Source organism: Schistocerca piceifrons, chromosome X, assembly GCF_021461385.2.
Source record: "Schistocerca piceifrons isolate TAMUIC-IGC-003096 chromosome X, iqSchPice1.1, whole genome shotgun sequence".
Lineage (NCBI taxonomy): Eukaryota > Metazoa > Arthropoda > Insecta > Orthoptera > Acrididae > Schistocerca > Schistocerca piceifrons.
In genome coordinates, this window is record NC_060149.1 from 254,931,883 (window position 1) to 254,952,280 (window position 20,398).

General features: G+C 42.4%; 1 protein-coding gene across 1 annotated transcript in view; it reads right to left on the reverse strand.

The window, feature by feature from the left end:
* LOC124722933 (haloacid dehalogenase-like hydrolase domain-containing 5) overlaps positions 1-17,062 on the reverse strand; it is a 130,955-nt gene extending 113,893 nt beyond the window's left edge. Inside the window, exons 1-2 of the mRNA XM_047248093.1 lie at positions 16,800-17,062; positions 16,506-16,712 (exon numbers count right to left, since the gene is read on the reverse strand). Coding sequence (XP_047104049.1) covers positions 16,506-16,712; positions 16,800-16,844 — 252 coding nt within the window. The 5' untranslated portion in view covers positions 16,845-17,062. The remainder of the gene's footprint in view (positions 1-16,505; positions 16,713-16,799) is intronic.
* Between the last annotated feature and the right edge of the window lie 3,336 nt (positions 17,063-20,398).

Here is a 20,398-nt window from a genome sequence, read left to right on the forward strand (position 1 = left end):
GTAGTAGTTGATAGCAAACAGGTCAGACAACACATCATCCCAAATTACAGCCAGGGCAGTGCCATACACAAATACAGCAGTGTGTTAAGCAGACAGTACGCAGTGTTAAATTATGTCACACAAGCTGCAGACCTGCCCCTGTCTTGACGCAATGTGTTTACATTGAGGCAATGTACAATCAGTGTGTTTACAAAAGCAAAAGTCCCACAAGCAGTATGTTCCTTAGACCAAATATCAGTGCATGAAAGCCAATGTCGTACTTTCAAAGACACGTCAAGGTTGAAGAATTCTCAGAACTCTTCTCCTATTCACCGATAAGCAAACAAACTATTTGTCATTTTGCAGATTGCTAATCGCAACATGGCTTGTAGTTACTTTCAGGAGTCTCAGTGATAATTTTGAACAACACATGTATCAACTGTTAGGAAAGACTATATTGTGCAAGTCACAGACAACTCTCTCAGCTTACAATATCCATTGACACCCCCGTTTTTATTGTCTGCCGCCTGCCTGCTGCTTTTCCCAATGTCACAAAGACAGTTTCTTTCACAGTATTGGGTTCAAAAGACAGTCAAAACATTTTTGGTATTGATTCATTCCATCTTTTCAGAATGCATGTTAAGGACAATGTACTCTCTGTTAATTCTTCTGTACCTCAAGATAGTGTTTCAAAACATTGTGCAGAATTCAGTGAACTTTTTCAAGATAGCCTAGGCAAAGCAACCAATGAAGAAAAATGCGCAACCTTGATTTTATTGGGCATGGCCCATCCCTCAGGCTATCAGAAATCAAGTAAGACAAACATTGTTGAATTGGCAGGACAAAGGTGTAATTGCTCCAGTAGCAGGCAGTCGGTGAAAATCTCCTCTTTCAAGTCATCAGGAAACTGTATGGAAACTTAAGATTTTGTGCTGATTTCAAATCAATTGTGGGTCCCTGAACAGCAATTAACTCATTTCTATTACCACAGATTGATGAACTGATGTATAAGCTAGGAGCGGCTTGCTTCTTCTCTGCAATGGATGTACGGGATGCCTACTTGTACATTCCGCTGAATGGACAGGCTCAAAATTTTTTTGTGACCAATATACATGTAGGGCTATTCTAGCTTTTGCATTTGCCCTCTGACAGTGCTTCAGCATCTGCTATTTACCAGAGATATCTGTATCGGCTGACTGCTAAGTGCCTTCGTGCACAAACTATTTAGATGATAACGTGGTTTTTGGATGTTGTCCCGATGAACATCTTCCTAATCTGACAAGTTTATTTCAAGTTCTCTCTGCTGATGGTCTCAAGTGCAACAAACTTCTTTCTCTCAAACTGAAATCGAGTGCAGTACCTAGGCCATCTCATCAATGCTCAGGCCATCCATCCTCCCCAGTCTCAATTAACTGCAATTTGTGACTCCCAGTGCCTTGTAACATACGTGAATTCCAAGCTATACCAGAAAAATGTTCTTTTTGTATGAACTTGGCAGTGTCAAATTGCTTATCAGTGATTGAAGGGAGCATTTTTGAGTGATAGTTGTTTGCTTCATTCTTACCCCGCTAAGCCAGACATGCTAGCAGTCGATGCTTCCTCGTACGGGACCGGTGCAGTGTTCTCACACAGAGTTGGCTATAAGGTCGAACCGATTCCTTTTGCATCCAAGCTCTTGACCAAGGCTCAGTGCAATTATTATCAGCTAGAGGTGGTGGCTCTTGCCATTATCTAAGCTGTGAAAAAATTCCACCAGTACCTTTATGGATGGAAGCTCCACTTAGTGACAGATCATAAGCCACTGATGTTGTTGTTCAGTCCTTCTCAGTCAGTTCCTCCATGCACAGTGCAAAAGCTCAAATGCTGGTCTTTGATTTTTGTAAATTTACCACTATGAAATCATGTACAGATCAACAGCCAGACATTCCAAAGGACACACCCTCACTCAGTTAACAGTTGGCAACAATACAGTAGTTGCTGCATTTGAAGACTCTTGTTTCCATATTGACGTGCAATCACCATCTATCACCACTGGATCGCTCAGGCAATGGCAGTGTATCCCAAACCACAGTTATGCTGCAGTATATCCGCACTGGTTGGGCACACACTATCGAAGCTGTTCGCAGTCCTGTGGTTTGTCAATACTTTGCACTTCAGCAAATCTTGGCTCAACAATAGGATATCACTCTGTTTCATGCAGATAGTGATCAATCACGTGTGATAGTTCCATGCTCTTTATATAGGGAAGTTCCTCGTCTTTTGCATCAAGGCCATTGGGGCATAGTTCGTACAAAACAGCAAGCCAGCTTGCAGGGCAGGGATGGGCTCACAGATTGAACAGTTCACCTTTCACTGTCATGCTTGTGCAGAGGCACTAGGCTGCTCAACCTCAAAGGTTCTCTGAATGGCCCAGCACCCCTTGGCAGAGATTACACGATGATTCTGTGGGTCTATTTAGGAACAGCGATTGGCAAATTGTTGTACATGTTTATAGCAATTTCCATTTGTTGTACCAATGCATCTGACCCCAACAGCAAGTACTAGCAAAACTTTCACATCAGTTTTCTGTAATGAAGGTCATAGTCTCAGATAATGGACCACAGTTTACATCGGCAGACTCAAGCAATGGCATTCAATATGCGACAAGCGCACTATTCCATCTGCAATCTAACGGTGAAGCAGAACACTTTGTGATTACATTTCAGCAGCAAATGGACAAGTCATGTGGCTCCAACACACCAGAGCAAACTTTAATGACTTTCCTGTCCTCATACTGTTACCAGTCACGCAGCAGCAAGTCGCCTTCAGAACTGTTGCGTGCACACTGACGCAGAACACCACTACATCCGCCACAGAAGTCAGCCCCTCTTCCACAGCATACCAAATTTAATGTCACTGATCATATATTTTTACCAGTCTTCAGCAGAAACAAACACTGTGAATCGAGCATTATCATTCAAGTCTTGCCCCTTCCCCCTTTATCTTGCACAGTGTTTGTCTGGGCTGCACAGAGCTTCAGAATCAGCTCCACTTCTGTTGGCTATGTGATCCTGCTGCAGCTTTCTCAGTTTCAGAGACAGCATCCCACATAATCTTGCAGCATAACTGCCTTCATCTCCCTAGGGTCTTGTGCTGCCAGTGCTTGCAGGGAGCCGATGGATGTTGAAGTGCCACTGCCGTAGTCACCGCAGTCAGCAGCCCCTCCTGTGGAGATCTGGTCCTATCTGAACTGCTGCCTTTCTGCATGCCTCCGATGACCCACCAGTCACCACTGCGTCATTGCCAGTGCCAGAAGATACTCCGTCCCTGGGTATGGTGTGCACCCTATGACAGGTTTCTCGGTCAGTGTTCTCATTCACTTGCAAAATAAATGTCTGGATGCAGGCAGGAACTTGCCATTAGCTACTGCCTCCTTAGTGACACGTGCATCCATACCACTTCCCAGCCTTCCCAGCCGTTGTTACCAGCAACGCCAGTACGCAATGACAGTGAGGAGGATTGGGGGGGGGGGCGGGGGGGGGGGAGCAGGGGGGGGGGGGGGGAGCAGGAGGAGGAGGAGGCATGTGTTGTTTGTCACAGACAGCATGCCAGGCATGTCAGGTGTGATGGTACAAACCCCCGTTACAAGATGGATGTTTCTAGTATGCAAGGATTGCTTTGTGGAGAGCGAGCGCGCTACACAGTGTGCGATTCGTGGAAGCATGTGCCGCGCCCGCGGCTCGGCAACCACGTGGCCTGCAGCTTGGGGCATTGTTTGGTTTTTCACACATTACGCAAAAACTATGTAACTTACGGTGAAGAGCGATGCGGCAGTGGATTGTGGTCAGCAATATACACCTTCTGAAAGATCGATATTTATTTCAAGTCACGAGACGCAAGAGCTATAGTAACCTCAAAATCGGTTAATATCACCAATACTGAAAGATTAATAAAAATAGTAAATAACAACTTACAGGGATGAGCGAGCACTCGTTAAAAACGTTTCGTCATAGTGGACTGAGTGCCATAGTCATATAATAAGATTCATAAATAATTAAACCCGCAAAGAGCAATAAACAAAGTTTTAGGGAAAATTGTTTATAAAATTCAATAGAAAATTCATGACGTAAAGAACGGCACTATATAATATTTTGGGTGGCATCACACATATTCTAAACTAGTTAAGTTATAGTATACACTTAACTTGCAAGAGTTTTCATTGTTTGCAAATTATTATTAACATTTATCACACATAATTAATTAATTATTATAGATATGAAGATTTTGAGCAGCGCAGTGTGTAGATCACTATATATCACGTCTAAAAATGGTGGTATGTGCAGTTCTATGTTAAAACTTTGCAGCACAGATGTCAACAAACAAATTTGCGCTAAGTGGTGAAATTTTGCAAAACCTAAAACTTGATTTATGGGCAATAGAATAATCCTAGAAATTAATGTAATATAGTAAATAAGATGTACTTTTTAGCGAGGTTCCAATGGTGTACTTATTTCTGTCGAGGGATGATGTATCAAAATTTGTAACCTTAACTGGTGAGAGTGGTACTTGCATAACGGGAGGGGGGGGGGGGGGGGGGGGGGGGGGGGGGGTTGATGTCTGAGCCTATATAAGCAAGCTGTGTTGCGCACTACGCTTACTCGGCCGTTGAGAGCTCGTGAAGAGATTTCTGTGCTGTGGGTGCCGCGGGAAGCAAATTGTCGTGTGTTGTTTTCACAACGCCTGCAGATTGTCGTGTTCTGCGCCCCGCAGCATGGGAAAGAAGTACACGCAGAGGAAACCTGCCGCTACGAAGGGTCCTTCGGTTGTGCAACTCACTGAGTCTGCCGACCAAGCAAGGAATTCCCGAGAAGACAAGTCGCGGCCTGTCCCCCTTTGTATGTCAAGTGAAAAAAGGCGGGTGGACAGTGCTGTTTGACACTATGACGAATTGCGCTAAGAACGAGGTGGTCTATGAGTCTGTCGATACAGACTCGCTGATCTGCATTCGAGCTGCAAACGTGGCTGACCACAGGGCGATCGAGGTCGCAGTGGCTGACCAAATTGTCGACGTGCCGCTGGCGCGTGAGAAGGCACCTTCCATAGGAAGGATGAAGATGACCAAGGCACTCCTCAGGGGGGTACCTCGGTGCTGTGACGAGGCTGCGGTCCGGGAAGGGCTGCTGCGAGCCGGGTTTTGTAATGCAACCGCAAGGTCGTACAACCGGACCAACAAGAAGAGGGCACCGCTCTTTGCCTTGACCGTGCAAATGGCCGACGGCGGGAGCGACATCTTCGACTTGTGGAAGTTACTGGGCTTCCCGGTTACGACAGAAGCTCTCCTGACCGCCATGGACCCCCAGCCCCAGTGCTTCAGGTGCTAGGGCGAGGGCCATGTCGTGAAGGAGGAGGAGGAGGATATTAGTGTTTAACGTCCCGTCAACAACGAGGTCATTAGAGACGGAGCGCAAGCTCGGGTGAGGGAAGGATGGGGAAGGAAATCGGCCGTGCCCTTTCAAAGGTACCATCCTGGCATTTGCCTGAAGCGATTTAGGGAAATCACGGAAAACCTAAATCAGGATGGCCGGAGACGGGATTGAACCGTCGTCCTCCCGAATGCGAGTCCAGTGTGCTAACCACTGCGCCACCTCGATCAGTTGTCGTGAAGTATTGCCGCAACGCGGCCCAGTGCATTAAGTGCTCAGGCGACCACGACAGCCGTGCCTGCGACTGTGGCAGTAACGTTCTGCCGACTTGCGTCCGGTGTGGCAGCCTGCACGTCGCCAGGTGGCGCGGTTGCCCGGCTTTCTCAAGCCGCAATTAGGCCAAAGGCATCAAGGCGTCCGCGGCTGCACCAACGCAGCAGAAGAAGAGAAGACAATGTCGGAAACGATGTAGGGCACAGACCAGCCCGGCGCAGCTGAGGGACGACGCAGTAGCAGCTCCACCTGCCAGGGGCAGGGAGGACTGCTCGGAAATGGGCAGTTGGGATGCAGCTCATGCTCCCGAGAAGAACTGTGGCCTCGAACTCGGCACCGCCATGAAGGAGGCCACAGCAGCCCTTAAAGTCATCATGGCGGCAGAGAAAGAAGAGGCCTTGAGGCAATTGCGTGCAGTCTTCGCCCAAGGCCTCTGTGCTGCCAAACCTGTGAACACTCCTGTGACCTCGCAGGACGTTCGCGTGCCTGTCCCAGCGGCTGCCCCAATAGCACCGCAGGTGAGGGGTACAAAGAAGACAACCGCCGCCACGGCAGCATCGGAGGCGACGCCGACTGCCGTGGGGACGGACCCCACAAGGGGGCAAGGAGCCAAAGAGGCAGCCCTTATCGCGACTGCGCGAGAAAGCGGCATGCACGTCTCCGAAGCTCAACCAGTGCAGCTCACGGAACAAGCGGAACTCCTCAAGGCTCAGATGCGGCAGAGCTGCGCCAGGCAGTAGAGGAGGATGAGGCCAAATGGCAGCAGGCTGCCACTGTTCAGCAACCAGCCTGATGAAGCTTTGCCAAATCACTGACAACACAGCGCAGCAGAGGGCGTAATGGCAACGCACGTGTTGCCGCACTAATTTCCTTGTTGCAGGGAAGAAGCCACTGCAGCAGGTCCAGGAGAATCCATACAAGCACAGCTGCAGCTACCGGAACACGCAGCAAGATAGGAGGAGGAGTAGCTGCAACTGGCTCAGGAGACGCCATCGGCGCCAGCAGCAGCAGCGCTCACCTCCTTGACAGGACTGATCATTCTATGAGAATCTGGTATTGCTCCTATGGTACTGATGCATGATACCCAACCCTAACATAACCTTACCTTGCACGATCTGTCGCAGATAGCAAGAAACCGCTACTGCCCTTACTACCCAACCTGACACTGTCGCAGAGGTTTTTTTTTCGCCTTGGCACTTGCCTTGGCACTTTTTTCCCCTCTGCCCTTAAAAACTGCTCTTCTTACAATCTTGATTCTGTCAAGCTTTTTCGACCACTTCTATCACCCATATTAATGGGTAACCTTACCCAGATGTACGGACAACATCGCAGTTCCTCACTCCTGCGATGTCCTCGATTCTAATTACTAACAATGCAGAGGTGACAGTAGACCTTTTGAGTTGGTCACCATGCTTGTGCGAGCGTGGAGGGGCTCCCACCTTTAACGTGGCTGACCAGGGGTCAGTCGTTTCGGAGGGTGGTTGGCGAGCAAGCCCCACTTGAGGGTGGCAAATGTGGTCATTTGAGAATTCTTTTTCACACAGATTTATTTCGACAAAGAGTATTATTTAATAGTTCAAGTATAGAATTTGGTGAACTGGAAGTGCTACGAGTATTTGTGCGAGTGCGATTTACGAGGTATACATCGTCGTAAGTGAACATGTGGCAAACTGTGATTTCGCGCCAAAACTGTTAGAACAAAGAGGACAGTGGGACTTGTGGTTCCGTTCAAATTGATTGAATAACTTTTGATTATAGCAGCCTACATTACTGCTATTGGGGGCTCAGAGTCAAATTATTATTAAAGTAAAACTGTAAACCATCTCACCAGTGCTAATTTCATTGTGTGAAAGAAAAGGACACCGCTGACAAATAGTGATTGAACAGTGACATGAAAAACTGATTTTTAGTATAATAATCGCCTAATTCTTGTTCCCTAGCACAAACTGTACTTATGTCTGAGTGAATAATTAATTCAAAAACTATAACAAATGTGCAGGTGTGGAAGTGTACTAATGCACCAAGTGTGGAAATCATCCCCTGAGACTTACGTGAGAGCCAAAATTTGCAATAACATTTTTTGACCAACATTTTGTATATGCACATTCTTTATTTTTACTGCCCCGTCGCACAGGTCATAGTTCCAAACTTGGTACCAGACATTAAAAGTACTGCCACCAGAGCCAGCCACACATCAGTCACAGCCACAAACCAATAGAAGCCCTATGGACACACCCCTCTACGCCAGTGCAAGCGGTGCCCCTATCAAAGTGGATAAGATGTTACCACAGGCTATCATCAGCGCCCACCTGTATTGTGGTCATTGCCTGCTATTCAATCCCACTATATGGACATTCTAAAATGGACTTAACCTGATGATAATCATGATGTTTGTGGGGTGCTCAACATCATGCCCATCATCAGCACCCTTATGAAGTGCCAGCATGCCACTGTCATGGGTGGAGGAGAGGGGGTCGACACAAAAGCTGTCCCACAAGAGGAGTTGCTTAAATGTGTTAAAGGCCCCTATCAATTATAAAATTCTGCCATCTTGATATACTCAGCTATGACACTGAAAATCAAATAATAAAAATGGTAAACTGCCTAGGCTATGTATCCAGTCACAGGACAGTGACCTCTCCTCCCCAGCACATTTCAAAACTTTTGTTACGCTGGTGTTGGCATCGGCGAGGATGGTGGGCAGATCTTCAGCCTAATTGATGGTTGTCCCTATGTCAATATATAAAACACACATAGCCAAAACATGCTAAATTGAAAGTGTCACACCAAAAACTTCACAGTGTTGGGGATCTTCTAGCCAGAGGAAATATCCATGTGTTGATGGACAATGAAGTACACCATACCTGCATGGTCAATTTGAGTCAGCACAGTTTGTCACTCATCACTTCCAACCATTTGCTTTCCCATAGATGCATTTTTCTTCTATCAGACAATGAGATGTCAGCATGCACAGAAATGGCACACTGACATACAACACCATCTCTACATATTTCTTTGGTTGTTTTGTGGGCCGTGCTATTTCTCTGTATCCCAATGTGCACAGATACCTGGCAAAAGACTACCTTCTTGTCTCTGGGTTGGATCTGTTGTAGGGTGTCGCAAAGGACATGAATCAACTGGTTTACTGGCTCATGCGGTGGACCACTTTTAGCACACTCAACAAGTCAGAACAAATGAGAAACTTTGTATCGTGATGCCACCAAATCCACTCCAGTACCATCCGTCATATTACTGCATAGCTCCTTATCATAATTTATAAATTATTCAAGAACATATACTTGGAGAACCCTATCAGGAAAACAGCTGAACAACTTAGCAACTGAGTGCACTCCCTTGTTGGAATCCGTAAATATACACAACAATAAAACTGTGTTATGTATTCAAAATCTAAGAAAACATATTTGTAAAACAGTAATCTGGAGTACACGTTATCTTGGACTGTGTCAGGCTTCAAATCACTTTGGGCATCTGAGTACACCAAAGCAGCCATTTGCTCCATTTGTAACTGCATATTCAGAGGCCTGCTGTATCCAGATGTGTGAGGAAGTGGGTAGAACGGATTCAAAATGGCTTGTGCACACAAAGTCAATTCCTGAGCAGCCGCTCAAAGTTGAAATGGACTGCCACAATAAACGCCAATGACTGAGGTAACGCTAAGATTTCTTGGGCCTGCCGTGCCACAAGGTGGTGCCACCACACCAGGAGTGGTTTTACTGATGCATTTCAGAATATTCAATGACTTGATGTTCTTCATCTGCAGGCCTTTCAGGTACATACATGTCCAATGTCAGACCCAATAGGTGCACATTGTCCTTAAAATTTAAAATACTTTCCCCTATCATGAGTTCAGGTGGTTAAAATCTCAATAAGCATGATTAAAACTGACAAACAGCCTTTTCTAGTGTGAACCTAAAACCAGTTTGAGTGCCCGCAGCTCGTGGTCGTGCGTTAGCGTTCTCGCTTCCCACGCCCGGGTTCGATTCCCGGCGGGGTCGGGGATTTTCTCTGCCTCGTGATGACTGGGTGTTGTGTGCTGTCCTTAGGTTAATTAGGTTTAAGTAGTTCTAAGTTCCAGGGGACTGATGACCATAGATGTTAAGTCCCATAGTGCTCAGAGCCAGTTTTAGTGGTTCAAGTTTCCAGCCTCCTGATGGTCATTGTCACTGTATGATCGGAGGAACAGCAGAAGATCACGAAGTCATCCACAAACAAAGAACTCTTCACATGCCTTCTGACTGCAGAGGACACATCACTGGTAGTGATTGCAAACAATACGACACTGATTATGTCTTGAGGAACCCCATTCTCCCAAGGAAAGAGGACACACAAGGTATCACCAAAGCAATAGTGAAAAGACCTGCCCTTGAGGAAGGACTGAATAAGAAGCAGCTGACATCTAGACAGTCCCTATTCATGACGTTTGAGAAGGATGTTGTACCTCCAAGTGGTGTCATACACCTTTTCAAGGTCAAATATACACCGACTAAATAGTTTCGGCATAAGACACAATTCCTGTACTATCGTCTCCAGTAGAATTAAGTTGTCATGGACAGAAAGACTGCACCTGAGACTGCACTGGGAATAGCACAGGTGACATAAGGAACCAGAATCTAGATGATGCACAGGGTGACCACTCACTCTAGGGACTTATCCATACTACTCGTAAGGCTACACTTTAGTAACTGCTAGGGTTGATATGATCCTTGACTGGTTTCCAGAAGAGAATTAATATTGCAGTGTACTGTCCACCACAGCAGATCTGTCTGAAACAAGATAGGAACTTGCCTTTGAGTCCAGGACAAAGATAACAGAGCATGGCATAATGAGTCTGGCCCAGCAGTGGAGCAGTGCCTCTGGTTGTGGATAGAACAAACTCCATTTGCCACATGGAGAACGGAAGATTGTGAATCCCGTCTTTGTATGAGGAGCAAAGCCTTCTCATCTCTACAATTCTAAAGAATGTCTGGAACTCAGGAGTTTGTCTGAATGACACCATAATGGTAACAAAGTGTTCGGCAAAAAACCTGAGTAATGTCTCTAAGTGCACCCATCGATAAACCATTTCTCAACACGGCTGCGAGGGAAGTTTCAGCGACTATGCCTGAAATCCTCCTTATTGATTCCTAAACTTGTGTAATGGAAGTTGTCTGATTGACAGATGTTATAAATTCCTTCCATGAGTTCCTGTTCCATTCTTTTATCATGCACCTTGCTTGTGCTCTCGCAGAACTGAAGGCCCAAAGGTTTTCTGTAGTTGGATGGCATTTGATTTTACACAAAACTGTGCACCTGGTTCTGATTATACCGAGCAACACTCGTCATCCCCCCAAGGGACAGGCTGTCATTCAACATGATCACTAGACAGAGGAATAGAATCCGTGGCAGCGCATTGGATCTCACATGTGATATGGTCCATCATCCCCTAGGCACAATCCTTTTGTTTCAAAATGGCTTGCTGACTGTACTGCAGCAAATTAACCATTTGAACCATTCACGTTTGCAGTCTCCTGTCCACCATCACCCACGTCAGCAGAAGAATCCATGCCAGAAAGTGGTCACTGGAGTGCAAATCTGTGGCCATTTCCCACTAAACTGAGTCTGTAATAGTTGGGGAGCAAAAGCAAAGGTCAATGGCTGAAGATAACCCTGTAGCTGTGGAAAAGTGTAGCATCTGACTTACAGTTCAAAGGGCTGATATTCTTTGAATGGACAAGGTACTCGATACTTTGAGCCCTGGAGCAAGTGGTACTCAAGCCCAAAGCACATCGTTTGCACTGAAGCCTCCACGAGGAGGAATGGTTGAGGGAATACCCAGAAGAGTTCTGTCAGTGTACCTGCACAGCCAATAGATCACAGTGTGGAAGATATAAAGAACACACAGTGATTTTAGCTGGTGTGAAAACTTCCACTGCAACTACTTGTCTGAGGTAAGAGGAACAGCAGAAGAGTGACATCTGTCATCAATGAAAACAGGCATCTCACCCTTACCACTGCCTTCCTAGTACGATCGACATTCCCGTAGGGCCGGTAGCCCCTAGCAGGTGAGTTTGTGACTAAATTGAGTTTCTTGTACGCAGATCCAGAATGGTCTCTCCTGGACCAAGAGTTACAATTCTTCCAAATGCAGCTGGTATCCATTTAACCTCCACTGCAATACAGAAGTCCCTGTGGGAGCCAGTGATTAGCGATGGTTGTCTTTGCTCTTCTCCCACAGCGGTGATGCTTTACCTGAGAGATCAGAGGGGTGCATTAGATGGTGTCTGGGTCTCTGGTTCCCCTATACAGATATCAATACCCTTGATAGTGAAATCACCATTGGAAAGGGTGACTGCTCACTGATATGATGGTTTAGCTGCCACTTTCTTTGATTTTGGATGGCTTTTTATTTTGCATTTTTCCTCACAGGCAGCACTGATTGTGTGGGTAGAGGGCATGGCTTAGTGAGTCTCTGATGTGTGCAGTGGTATGAAGATGACGTTCCAAGTCCTTCGCTGAAAGCTTTCAAATGGTTTCAGGGTCACGTGCAGCTTCCACCCCGCCCCCCTTTCCCTTGGGCAGGTTATTACTTTCCTGGTTATAAACACCACACTTACTGCTCCATACTGCTTTATCCTGGAGCAGTTTATAAATTTCAGGGGAAGTGCTCAGAAGTTGCCCGATTCATGAGCTGGACCTTCAGAATTTCCATACAGACAAGGTTTCTATCAATTTTCCATGACCTTTTCAGTCCTTTTCCATAACCTCTTTAGTTAAATGCAAGACTTCTCGAAAATAAAATAACAAAAACATTTTTTTAATGAGCCCAAAAGCCAGTTGAGGGCTGAATGTAATAATTCTTTTATCACTTAAACCGTATATCAATATGAATAATTTAACTATATATGACTTGCACTACCATATATCATTCATCAAATGCTATAGAAACATTCAACTCTCACCTAGGATGGGTCATGATTATTTTCAGATACACTTCTCATTACATCAGTTAAAATAAAAATAGTTTTAACATAATAATGTAGTCAAAACTTACAATTTTCCTTAAAAGAACAATTATAAAAGTATAAAATTGAAGTCAAATGTTAAATTTAACAGTAACAACTGTTTGTTAATAGAGAAGCCTCTCAACTGTAGCATTTCCATGAAACATGCATAACAGCTTCTGTATGAACTTAATGAAGACAAGGTTTGCACTTTGCAAATTCCTCAGAAAGTGATTGTTTGTCCTCCTTAGGGTTGAACTGTTTCAGCTGTTTTACAGAATATTCCCCAAATTTAAAATAATCTCTCTTCACTATGTCAGCTGCTGAGGAGTCATATTACTTTTTCATTACTCTCATGACCATCTGTTCATTTTCAATACCTTTTCATGACCAGTAGCCATTCCGACATATCCTTCTCATTACATGCCATGGTAGTATGACCAAATCTTTTGCATTCAAAGCACTGTATTGGGCTGGGAACAAATGGTCAAACCTTAATACAGACATAGCCTGCAAGAACATGTTCATTTAATTCTGGAGTGTTGAAGACTAAAATGTGATGTTGACTCTCCTTATGTAGTTCTGCTCTTCTGTGACATCCATGTTTTTCCATTCTTCACATAATTTCTCAGTGTCCATCTCCATTATATTGGAGCAGGTAACTAAACCTTTACTGAAGTTAAGGGTGTCATGTTGTTCAGCCACAAAAGGGTAGTTGCCTAAGGCCTTGCATCCTAGAAGCTTACCTACCTGGTGCAACGTGGCAGTTTCAGCTATAAGTGCTCCACTGTGAAGTCGTTTAAGACTTTTTTAAGGACCCAGTAATAACTCCCAACTCCTTGTGAATATAGAAAGAGAAGATCTTTTGAAATGTTCCCTCTGCTCTGTTGATCATGATGAAAGTTTTACAGCAGACTAATAGCCTGTTACTACAATTCTGAGACTACTACTCAAGCGGACTGACCACCTGTGCTGCATACATGATTAATGGAATAGAAAAGGTCGCACAAGAGAAATGATTTTAAATTAGAAAATTACACTTAAAACTTGCTTTGCTATCTGTCAGACATTTTATGTAATCAATTCATAAATTATCTTCTCCCGGGAGAAATCATTAGATTCGGTGATTTCCACTGGCTACCATATACTATTAGCTGAATTCCTATGACCACCAACAACAAATTACCAACATCCCCACACAATGCAAGAGCTGCTGTCACTGTAAGTGCAATTTAGCCTGCCATCGCCTTCCTCTGACTTTCAAACTTGATTACACATCTGATTATAGGTCACAATTTGACATTTTTCACATTAACATCAATTTCCAGAAGTGAAAGAAGTAATAAGTGACAGATCAAAATCTTAGATCTGACTGGGGATGGAACCCTAAACATTTGGTTCTAGAATAAGCTTTAATTAAGAAGATCTTTGAGCCAAATATACCTGGAACCAAGGTGAAACAGAATTCCCACTCTCCACATAAGATTTGCAAATAATATTGCTGTCACTACTGATACTACCAGTGAAGAGAATGATTACAATAGACATCCTAAATATTTAACAAATTTGAAAAAGTTTGAACTTAAAATAGTAAAAAAGATAGTAGGCAAATCAGAGATGACAAAGTTACTTGCAAATCGGAGATGACAAAGTTACTCAGTATCAAAACTGAATGAAGTAAAATACAAAGAGATAACAAATTTTGTTAATAACCACATTAATTACAGAAGATAACATTTGCTGCAATTAAATCAAAAACAGAAACACAGATCAGAAGGCACTTTATTTAAGAAAGATAGCAATTAGCAAACAAGTCATTTAATAAAATATAATTTGTCAAGATGCTCATCTGCAATGGGCTCTTGCACATACCTGAAAGCCACTGAATGCCAAAAAAGTACTTGGAAACAACAGAAATGTGGCTTTGGACAATGCTAACTTGAACCAGATGCACAGAAGCAAAATTCAATGACAATGTTTTGAAAGAAATCAATTATTGAACTTCATAACCATTCAATAAAAATTTAAACAAAATCTTTTGGAAATTTGTTTTAATACAAGTATTTATGGAATATACTGGATGAAAGGAAATTGTAAATAAAATCAATGGTAGGATAAGAAAGAAAATGAAAGACGCAAGCCTACTGGAGGTAACAATGTAAAAATTATCAAGGAATAAAGACAACACAAAATTGAGAAAAGTGGTTGCACTTATAAGACACAGCCTTTGGACATTAGGGTTTCTCTCCAAATGTAAATCACATAGTCTCACTAACAGGTGGAAAGAAGTGCTGGTCACACACAGTAATGGTTAGCAAAATACTTTGCAGTTAATAACTAACAATAAGGTTAGCTCATGTTAACCCTAGAAGTGTACACTAGGGTCAGACTGACCACGGAGTTTACTTTGTTTGTTACCGTGCATGTGACATCGCACATAAACAGTCTGCTGTCACCAATGTAAATTCAGCATTGAGTGAGACCTAGTAGAGGAGAGACATTCAATGTTTTGAGACTTTGTTGTTTAATTAATTTGATACAAATATTTTCTGAAGGGTCACTGTGACCCTGTGTAGCTGTCCTATCTCTGGATATTAAGGACATTTACGTGAAAATGACGTGCAGAAGTGACATTTTACTAATAGGGGATGCTATACAGAAAGCATTATTAAAGAAACTCAATCATCATCCTGATGAAAGTGATGGTGAAGCTGGTGCTCCTGCAGCAGTCATAATGACAAAACTAATCAGTCTGCAGAATCTTCAGACAGTGATGAAAGTACAGCCATCCAAGACAAGAACTGTCATTGCTGTAACAGGGCTCTCTCTAACAGAAGAGGTCGGCCAGTTGCCACTAGTGTTGTAGTCCATATTCCAAGAGTGTGGAAATAATTAATGAATGGATCTGGGAATAATTGAGAACACCTTAAAATATCTGTGTAAATGAATTAAATGAACAGCATCTTCATTGAATTAAACTACAAATAAAGCATTTAGATCCGGATTACTTTCAAGTTTCATCATTGAAAAAATTCCTTCATGATAGTTTGTACATAGTTTCGAATTTTGGATACATTAATACCAATATCGACTGAGAAAGTACATGGCAGAGGTGAAATAAAATGCACTTAGTATAGGAGCGACCAATTTCGTTACAAAATATTTCATATTTGGTTAATTTCTCCATCAAATAACTGAGAGCCAATGTGACCCTGGTGTACAGTTGGTGTGACAGCTTCAAAGGTGTACACTACTAGTGTTAATTTTGACACACATGATCACGCAAAAACTGCAAGTTGCAAAAGTTCACTTGTTCAAGGTATGATACTGTGGTTATGCACTTGAATTAACGTTGCCAAACTCCACCGCTGTTCATCTTACAGATAATATTCATTACTTGTATTCGCACCTCAAAACTAAATATCATTGTTGTAGGAACTAAAGTAGAATAACTGCAAGTATAAAAAATATAACAAAAGGCCCAGCTGCGATTTATTTATATCATTTGACCGTTCTAAGCAAACAGGACACGATTATCTCTCTCCGTACTACGTCCACAAAACAATAAGGCCTAATGACTGTTGATTTAGGGGACAAAAACGTAATTCATTACAAGTGTATTAATAATGATGATAAAATCTTAGAGCTACGCAACAGGGCAATCTACACAAAACCACCATTATGATGTACAACACCTACATATGTACCCAAAGACAGGTTTTCAAGGACACAACGTTCGTTTACTTATATAAAATATACGAAATAAATTTCATACACTTTAGTTTCTGTTTTCACACTGCATTCGGTTTAAGCATGATTATCTGAATTACATTTGTTGCGAAATACTTACATTTAACTCCAGCCAGTTCGTAAGGTGTCCAGCCTTAGTACTTTTAAGGCAGTTCCCCGCATTGGTCACAAATACAATTGGAACTTTTAGTTTCTTTCGTTCATCACATAGTTTATTGAAAGCGGCTTTCGCTGCTGGCAGCACATTTCGTCCTCTAGTTATTACACCGTCTATGTCACATATTATTCCAAATTTTGGTTTTTTAGACTGCAAAGTAATGGCATAACATCTGTCGTAAGATATTTCCGTACATTAAAAAAAATTATAAAACTACCGCACACACCGCAAACTTACATTACTTCCGGGTAACGCTCTGCTTAAATTTCGCAGAAACTTCATTTTTTAAATATTATATGAATCTTTCACTAACACACTCTCCTACCAGCAACAAACAGTAACAGCCACCAATTATGACGGCAAAGATAACCATTGCAGCCTTGCAAAGACTTTCGCATCACCATTTTGTTGTCAAGCACACAACCACAAAAGATATAAGATAATGAACACGTGTACACGATTCAAATAAACAACCCGCCTCAGACAACTCACCCAAACAACATAGCAAAACACTAACCCTTCTGAGACAAAGAACTTTGTAAATATATTGTGTTGTAATATCGATAATCGTAGGTGCAACAGGACATCTGGATTCGTTTCTAACTTCTTATTCGTATAGAATAACCTTGGTTTCTATGACGTTGCAGTGATCATATGAATATATAAAAACAATTTTTGCAGCAACGTCAGCGATCATCTGAAATACTATAACTCCTTATTTATAATGAACAACATCATAAAGTCGACTTATTATTGATATGAAACACACATAAAAGAAATTTACGATCATTAATAAAATATGCATTACAACCATGTTAACCAACTCGTGAGATGACTTTTCTGTAACGAGGTGATGTCTCTACAACCCCTATGTTTAAACCGAGATTTAAGGCAAAAATCATTTCAAATTTTTAATTTATACAATATAACATTTATTTTAACAATTATTTAAGTGTTGTTTAAATGCTTCTAATTTATTTTATTGCACTAAACAAAGCCTGCAGCATTTTACTATTTATCACACAAAAGCACGTAATTTTGTGTGGTTCTTTTAAATAGTACTCATAAATGGACTGTTAGAGTACTGAATTTTACATCCTGAAAAATTATTCGAGCTCTGTAGCAAATAAAAATCCAAATGAAACTAAATTCCAGGGTTTAAATTTGCGCATAAAAATTCCACCTGCTAGATATACAAAGAAAATTTGTCAAATTGACATTCATTGCTGGGAACTACATTTTTATCACCACTCAGAACACATTACGTTTTAACAGACACTTTAAGTATTTCATTGAAGAAATAGACAGATCCTCATCACAACTTTCCTGAAGTTCTTCTTCTGAATGATATTTTTGTTCGATAGCAGAACTGTGATAACTGGCTAATGTAAAATCGTCGTCTTTTTCGTGTATTCCTTGATCCATATCACTGACACCTTCCTCCATAGACCGACTAACAATTTCATCAAACTCGGGAAAGTTAAAAATGACACATTTGCGCCAACACATTTTGAGCTATACAGTACCGATCTGAAATTTTTTTGAAATTTGTGGTAAGTTCCTATGGGACAAAAACTGGTAAGGTCATTGGGCCCTAAGCTTACACTTATTTAATCCAACTTAAAATAACTTAGGCTAAGGACAACACACACACCCATGCCTGAGGGAGGATTCGGATCTCCGACGGGGATAGCTGCACGAACTGTGGCAAGGCGCCTTAGACCACAAAGGCTACCCCCTGCAGCACCGTATTGAAAAAAAAAACAGGTATGTAGTTCACGAGGCGCCGTCTAGGAGACTCCAACACCTATCAACAACTCGTGTCAACAGTAAACACAGAAGGCGATAACGCAACCGACAACGAAACATCAGAGGCTTGGCAATTTAAGGAGGGTTTGGAGAGTATAAAAGCATTCCACCACAACAGGCCTTGGAGAGCGAGTTCCAAAATTTTCGAGCTGTCTGAGAGACCACACCTCGTGAATTAAGGGTTATGTATCCAACACTAGCGTGGTCGGCACTTGGATGGGTGACCATCCAGGCCGCCATGCACTGTTGCCATTTTTCGGGGTGCACTCAGCCTCGTGATGCCAGTTGAGGAGCTACTCGACCAAATAGTAGCAGCTTCGGTCAAGAATACCATCATAACGACTGGGAGAGCGGTGTGCTGACCCCACGCCCCTCCTATCTGCATCCTCATCTGAGGATGACACGGCGGTCGGATGGTCCCGGTAGGCCACTCGTGGCCTGAAGACGGAATACTTTTATCCAGCACTACAACTACATTAATATGTGGGTTGCAAACCAAAATATCTCCTTTGCCACAGTTAAATCCTTATATAGTGCATAAGCACTCAATTCTTGCTCTTTCCATGTGTTACTGGTATTATACTTACGAGTTACGACACATGTCTTGCTGTAGGTAGCTATGATATTTCCCTTTCATGTGTGTTAAGCTTTGCATAGAAAACAATCACATAACTGTCATAATTTGAAGTTCTCTGTAACTGGGATTGGAATGAGGTTTGGGTGCTATACTACATAAGATCCTCACTGCAATCCATTGTAATTTAAATACAGGCCTATTCCTTTCATAGCTGAAGGTAGTCCTATGGAGATATATCATGTCGGACTGTGAATCAAGACATAATAAACAAGTGTGAGCAGAAGAATAGCACTGGTAACACAAAGGTGTAGTTACACCTGTGCTAATTTTACCTAAAATTTTCTCTGTATGAATATCCCAAGATAATTTTAAACCATTTGTTATCCCAAGAAAATTAACAGCACGTAAGCCTGGTTCCATTAGGGTGTTGTAATTGGAGATTTTCTCTTGACCAAACTCAAGTAATGGGAAGTCATCAATACACGCCTGTACAATAAATAAATTATGACATGTCCAATACTCTCAGTTGAAACCAATCAGTCACAATCCACTGCCAAAGAATCGATATCACATATATTACATAGGGTACAGGAAAAATGCCGCATTTGGCAGCTGGTATGCGATTCTTCATCCCAGATCAAGACAAAAATTTATGTAGCAAAACCTATTCCTGCCATTTTGTTTAATAGAAATACCATTTAAAAAACGAGGCTCTGGCATCGCTGTAACTGCGTGCAGTGAGGCCAAAAATAGATAGCATGAACTCTGCACTGTGCTGGAGCTGTCGCATTAGCTCAGTGAGAGCCGATATGGTAGCTCAGCACATTCGGTCAGAGGGTAGCTGTCTTCTGTAATAAAAAAAACTGAGTGAATGGATCAACAATGAACTCGAATGGATGTTATATGATGTCCAGCCGGAACAAATGCAGCAAGCCATAACAAACAAAATGAGCGTAAAAGAAAAATTAAAGTCAGATGAGACAATTCTGTGATGAACGAATATGCAGACTCGTGGATTTAGAGACTTGTTCGCGCCAAACACTTTTTTTTTCAGTTAAAGCATCAAACTGTATCCAATTTACACCTCCACAATGCGGTATCTTATGTATTTCTTTCTGTTACTGTTGCCTTTATTTAAGAAATAACATGAACTTCTTACAGACATAAACGACCACTTTGTTTCGTCCATAACACAAATAAAGCCAACAGAAAATAATAGTGATACAGTAACATCGTCTGTATTCAATGAGGTACATAAAAACACAATAGGTAGACTATACTAGATTTCACATTACGCTACACACAATAATTTAATTCTGTATGTTTGATGTCCAGGTTTATCTTCACAGAGCCAGTACATACATGAACAAGCAATATTCACTTTAGAAGAGATGTTGAAAGCGACCACCTTGCATTTGCAAACACTTCCACAGTTACTGGATCATAGCTT